Here is a 6167-nt window from a genome sequence, read left to right on the forward strand (position 1 = left end):
GGCAGAAAGAAAGCAAAACTGCAAGAATCTCTTCAAGGGATGAAGTATTTTAACCTGTGAAAAGTTCAATAAATATTTCTGTAGCCACTTGTTCTTAAACATATGAAACCCAGAAAGAGTATCCAGCTGAGTTTAATGAAACAGACACTTTGACAGGATTTCAGATGTTTATTAGTAATTACAGATCTCTCCACAATTCCAACTCTCACAATCTCCCAAAGTTAGCAGGGCTAACCAAAACTGATTTTAAAAAGCATCCAAGAATGAATCAACATGTCTACAAAACAGTAGAAGTCTCTTCATACACATGAAGAAGCTGCATCTCATTGAGGACTTACATTCACAATACAATTCCTGCACCTTCTAACTTTTACCACCGTTCTTAACAAACAGAGAAAGAATCCTCATATTGTATTGCCTACTAATTACATAGCTGATAATATAAACAAGATTCCATTATTATTCCTGTAAGTGACTGTATTTTACATCGTTACTGTCTCAATACACAGTCAAATTGCACTTCTGATTCTGTACGCACTGCACTCACTCAACCCAGTAAGATGAATATTTGAAACTTCTATGTAACCAAATTATTGACTTATAACGTCAAAGGGCTACAATTTAATGGCTATGCCATCACTAAACAACAGTAGTGACACAGCCCCAGTTGTTTCCCATAACTGTAATGAATGCAACATTCAACCCAATTGTTTCATAGCTTCTTTCATTGATCATTTATTTATGATCAAACCAAATATTGGATTACAAACATGACAGAATTGAGGTAAAAGTATTGTGCATTTGTCCAGATGTCGGTGCCTATCTCGGGGGAAGGGGGAGACAATGCTTTGGCAATAATGTGTATTTGATATTTTGGTACCAAAGTTCTATGGCATTAACCTAACTGATAATTTCCCTGTAACACATCTCCCTTTGTTAGAGAAGGCTAAGTGAAAACAGAGCTTGTTGGAGCAGTCCTCCACTCACAATATCCCCAACTCAAACAGCTGCATTTACACACAGATACACTTGCAAGAATTAGAATCTAGGTTGCCGTCTTGGGAAACGCCCAAACTCACCACTAGACCACAGCCCAACAGGAGTGGCATGTCTTCTGTTGGCTTCCTTGGTTTTTTGCTGTCTCGGGAAGCGCCCAAACTTACCACTAGACTGCAGCTCAACAGGAATGACATGTCTTCTGTTGGCTTCCTTGGTTTTTTGCTGTCTCGGGAAGCGCCCAAACTTACCACTAGACTGCAGCTCAGCAGGAGTGACATTTCTTATGTTGGCTTTCTTGGTTTTTTGCTGTCTTGAGAAATGCCCAAACTCACCACTAGATTGCTGCCCAACAGGAGTGACATGTCTTATGTTGGCTTTCTTGGTAATTTGCTGTCTTGAGAAGCACCCAAACTCACTACTAGACTGCAGCCCAACAGGAGTGGTTTGCCTTCTGTTCGCTTTCTTGGTTTTCATTTCCAGTTTCTGTGAGAACTTAACAAACACATCTGCAACATCCAACTTCCCTGTTTGTGTCATCTGTTCTCCAAGTTGCTCAAATATATAATGCCTGCCTGCTTGTGAAAAATCAGCAAGGAATTTATCATAACTGAAACGAGGAGCCTTCATGCCCTTCTCAACCATTCTTTCAATGTAGGTGCATGCCTCCTGCGATCTGCCTTCCCTAAAAAGTCCTCCAATAAGCACAGTGTACGAATTGACATCAGGACTGCACCCATTCTGAGCCATCTGTTTCCATATATCAAAGCCCTTTTCAAATTTCCTTGCCCTGAAATATAATTTCATAAGCATGTTGTAGGTGTGAATGGTGGGTTTGAAGTCACATTGTATCATCTCATCATAGAGTTTAGCAGCTTCATCTGGTCTATATAGATCCACCGTGACTTTGATTAGAGCATTGTAGGTCTGGCAGTCATGAGGGATCTCTCTCTCTTTCATTTCTAAAAGCAACTTATAGGATTGGTCCAAATTCTCCGCATTGCCGTAACCTGTGATCAAACAAGTATAAACAGCAGCATCTATTGGGCAGCCATTTTCCTGCATTTCAAGAAAGAACTTCAGGGCATCCCCCATGTTGTGTAATTTACAAAGGGAAAAAATCACAATGGTGTAGCTCCTAGTATTAGGAGTAGGGCCATTTTTTTTCATTAAGTCAAAGAGCTTTAGAGCCTCATCCTTCCTTCTTCCTGTAAAAAGGCCTTCCAACATGATGTTGTGGGTGACAAGATCTGGTTTATATCCTTCATCCAACATCTCATTCCAAATTTTACCTGCCTGTAATAGATTCTTCGCCTTGCACCATCCTGACAGAAGCACAGTGTAGGTTTTTGCATCTGGAGGAAACTTATCTCTCATTTTCTCAAATAGCATTTCTGCTTCCTTTGCAAGTTTTGCTCGACCCAAAGCATCCAATAGAAAGTTGAAGTTGTTAACGTTGACCCCAAATTTGTACCGTTCCATCAAAAGAAACATCTGAACAGCTTTTTTCATTTCTCTGCCAGCTGCACAGGATTTTATAGCAATCTCAAAGGTATCTGTTGTTAATGCAGAACCTTTCTTGCCCATCTCTTCAATTAGCTCACACATAGTCTCAAACTGTTTTGCCCTTCCCAAGATATTCATTAACATATTATAAGTAAGTGAATTGTGAGAAAAACCAGCCTGCTGTCCTGCCCAATTGAAAAACCTCAAAGCAGGCTTCCTGGCATTGGAAAATCTGCTTAAGACATGGAATACCAATGAGTGGGACAAATTAACTCCGCATTGATCAAGAACTGCTTCCATATTCCTATCCAATGCAAAAAGCTCCTCCACCACTTTAGAAACTCTCTCCACTTCCCGAAAATCAACAATTTCACACTCCTTCAGACAAGTTCCCTGTTTCTTATCAGTAATTTCGTCATCTTCCTTCTCACTGCAACTCCCATCTGGCTTAGACATTGGCATTCCCTTCGTAGAAACAAGACCAGAACAAACAGCCCTAGAAGCACAATTTCTCTGTGGTGTCCCAAACTCAGGCAGGAAACCTAAAATTGGCTCTACTTTCTGCCAGGATTTCTTCCAATTGTGTGCACGAGTGTTCAAGCATGCTTGAACATTGACAAACCCGACAGAAGGTGGATAATGACGATCAATGGCACCAGACAGGATCAATACATTTTCAGATATAATGTTTGACATTTGACAAGTACAAAATTTTCTTCTTTCTTCTCGTCCTCTTCTTGCAAGGCGACATCCTGTGCAGCAACGGCTGCTTCTGCTGCTAGCAGCATTACAAGTGCGGTGAAAATGAGAACGAAGAAGCCGGGAATGTAAACTAACGCATTCCAAACCAGAATAAGAGGAGCATATTTCAGAAACCCACTTCATTTGCCCATGCCCTTTAACAGAAACTACCCCTGCCTTTTCCTCCTTTAAAACTTTTGGCCTTAACCCTAACTCCCTCTAATCTATTCCCTGTCTCCATTGATGAAGGCAATGGAAAAACTGCTGGAACTATACATTTGTCGATTATTGGGGATCTCCAAATTTCGTATTGTTTATAGAGATTTAGAATATAATCACATATAACCCTCCGCAGCAGAAAACTGTATAGTCCGACTTACAGAAAAACAATTTTTAAAGAGGGAAAAACTGTATTGCCTTACCTCTACATTGACAAAACGTTATCCATGTTCTTCAGTAGTTTTTCCTCGCACATAGGAATTGTTCGTCCAGACAAAAAGACATGTTGGACAACTCTACCAGTCCCGCCTCAAGGTTCAGTTCACCCACAAATTGTTTAGGTTAATTTTTGCATCGATTTAGTTTGTGGAAATTCCTCGTAATTCTAAATTCAAAATAGAAGTCTATTCTATTCTATCTTCTCTCTTATATTTAATTTCCGATGGTTGAAGTTGTATTTAGAAATTGATTTGAAATTAATTTTTGATATTCTTATTTTAAAATATTTGTTATGCTTTTACTTTAGTTTAAAAGCTAGTTTTAATTACTTTTATTTATTTTAAAATTATTTTAATTTTAATTTTTTATTATTTTATTATTTTTTAAGTTAGAAATTTATTTATTTATATTTTTTTTTAAAAACTCTAAAAGGTAAAAGTCATTTTTTTAAATTTTTTTTTTATTTAATACATTTCATCTATTTAAAATAGGTAGTGGTGGGAAATATTTTATCTTACATTGTTCATAAAAAAAATTAAAATATTAAAAAAGGCATTCCTCAATTTAAAACATTCTCTCAATTATAATTTAGATTTGGAGGATATCCCTTTTTATACATTCATATAAATTCTTCTTTAATGTTGAATTTACTAACGGAGTACTACTTGACCACGGTTAGCTAGTTTAAGTAAGTTATAAAAAGTTACAGTCAAATTACTCAATGTTATATTTCTATAATGTATTACTTAAATTAGATTTGAATGATAATAAGTTTAGCCAACTTATCCACTAAATCTATATTCGGTCAGTTTATTTCTCTTTCCTTGGCTTTTATTCAAATAGTAAATAAAAGATCACTTCCTTACTTATTCAAATTATTTTATAATTTCAGTTATATATATATATATATATATATATATATATATATATATATATATATATATATATATATATATATATGTATAATTTTTATTTTTATTTTTTAATTTTTTTTTAAAAACAATAAATTTTTAAAAGTTTTATGCAATTGATATTTCTAAAAACAAAATATTGATTAAATTAAATTTTAAATGATTCTTTATACAATTGATATTTCTAAAAATAAAAGGTTGATTAAAAACAATTAGAAAGTAATGACCATTCTATATTTAGAACTATCTATCAAAAGCGAGCAAATATAGAAAAAAATCCTTAAAGCTTGTCATGTGTTAGAACAAAATCCTTAAAGCTTGTCATGTGTTAGAAATTCTATATATTTGGGAAGTCGGATCCATTGAAGTTGTAACAATTTGGATCCTTTGAGAATCATTTAAGCAGTGTACAATTGGTGATGATGGAGTATTTTAGTGCAATTTCAGAAGATTTGACAAAAGAAATCTTGATGAGAGTGCCTTACACATCTCACAGAAGAGTGAAGGATGTATGTAAGAATTGGAAGGGAATGTTAGAAAATTCAGAGTATTATGGAAGGAGAATGAGTTGTAGGAGGTGTAAAGAGTTCATATGCTTGATCGATAGTGTGCATTGTCAGAATCTCTACATAACGATGTATGATCCCATTAACCAGTTATGGGAAAGACTCCCTGCCATCCCTGCCAAATTTAAACTCTACTCATTATCCAAGTGTGTTTGTGTGAAGCATAAACTGGTTTTACTAGGGTTATATAAGTGCTGGAGATCCAAGAGATCATCAAACAGGAACGTTTTGGTCTTTGATTTCATATCGTTCAAATGGAGAAGAGGTGCAGATATGACCACCCCACAATTTTTTTTGGAGTTTGCATGCTGTGCATCTCCTCAAGGCGAGATTTATGTTGCAGGAAGAAGACCATTTTTGGAAAGTACAAACCAAACTGCAGTTTACAATGTGGAGAGAGATGAGTGGAGGCTTCTTCCCAACATGCTTCAAAGACAATCTTTATACCACTCTGTTTTCATAGAAGGAATGCTCTATGTTTTCAGCTTGTTTGTTGAGGAGCTTCAAACATTCGATCCAGAAGGAGGAGTCTGGTCCACTCTGCCCAACGTCTGGTTTGTTGAAGATTGTGAGCATCCCATTATGGCCGCATTTGGGCGTTTTTATTGCTTCCAGTGGTATGTTGTGGCAGAATTTGAGTCTACACAGAATTTGTGGAAGATTGTTGATGTTCTTCCTGAGCCTCTTGAAAGAGTTGATGCAGTTGTTTTTGAGGATGATGGGATTTTCTTGAGTGGGATTCAATTGGGCACAAACATTAAAGTGTTGTACATGTAATACCTTCAACACACACCCACCCCCATCTCCTTCCAGCGTCGACCTTGTTGAAGCTAAGCAATGTTGCAGTTAGTAGTCCAGGGAAAGGAAAAACTGGTGGCAGTATCGTGGACACCCTCAAGTACCAAATTATTAGCCTAGACATGTCAACGAAGAAGCTAAAGAAGAAAATGGTTTTCAGAAGCAATTGCCTAAATGACGTATGCAACTTTTCTCTCAAGATATGCATGCT

The 6167-nt window shown here is 36.4% G+C and overlaps 2 protein-coding genes across 3 annotated transcripts; one reads left to right on the top strand and one right to left on the bottom strand.

The window, feature by feature from the left end:
• Positions 1-437: 437 nt before the first annotated feature.
• LOC149576247 (uncharacterized) lies at positions 438-3859 on the bottom strand. Of its 2 annotated transcripts, XM_089816710.1 has the most exons (2): positions 3666-3859; positions 438-3277 (listed from the first exon to the last, which is right to left on the bottom strand). In XM_089816710.1, exon 2 carries the CDS (start codon positions 3196-3198, stop codon positions 1039-1041), a length of 2160 nt encoding a protein of 719 aa, XP_089672836.1. In that variant the 5' UTR covers positions 3199-3277; positions 3666-3859; the 3' UTR covers positions 438-1038. The 2 variants fall into 2 exon arrangements, with proteins under 2 accessions (XP_089672836.1, XP_089672834.1); XM_089816708.1 differs by having other exon boundaries at positions 438-3840.
• Positions 3860-5227: 1368 nt separating this feature from the next.
• Positions 5228-5935, top strand: LOC149576248 (F-box/kelch-repeat protein SKIP20-like). The gene has a single exon (XM_089794113.1). It carries the CDS (start codon positions 5228-5230, stop codon positions 5933-5935), a length of 708 nt encoding a protein of 235 aa, XP_089650239.1.
• The last annotated feature ends 232 nt before the right edge of the window (positions 5936-6167 follow it).

This window comes from Cupressus sempervirens, chromosome 1 (assembly GCF_028749045.1).
Source record: "Cupressus sempervirens isolate cs-2001-9-10 chromosome 1, ASM2874904v1, whole genome shotgun sequence".
NCBI classification, from domain to species: domain Eukaryota; kingdom Viridiplantae; phylum Streptophyta; class Pinopsida; order Cupressales; family Cupressaceae; genus Cupressus; species Cupressus sempervirens.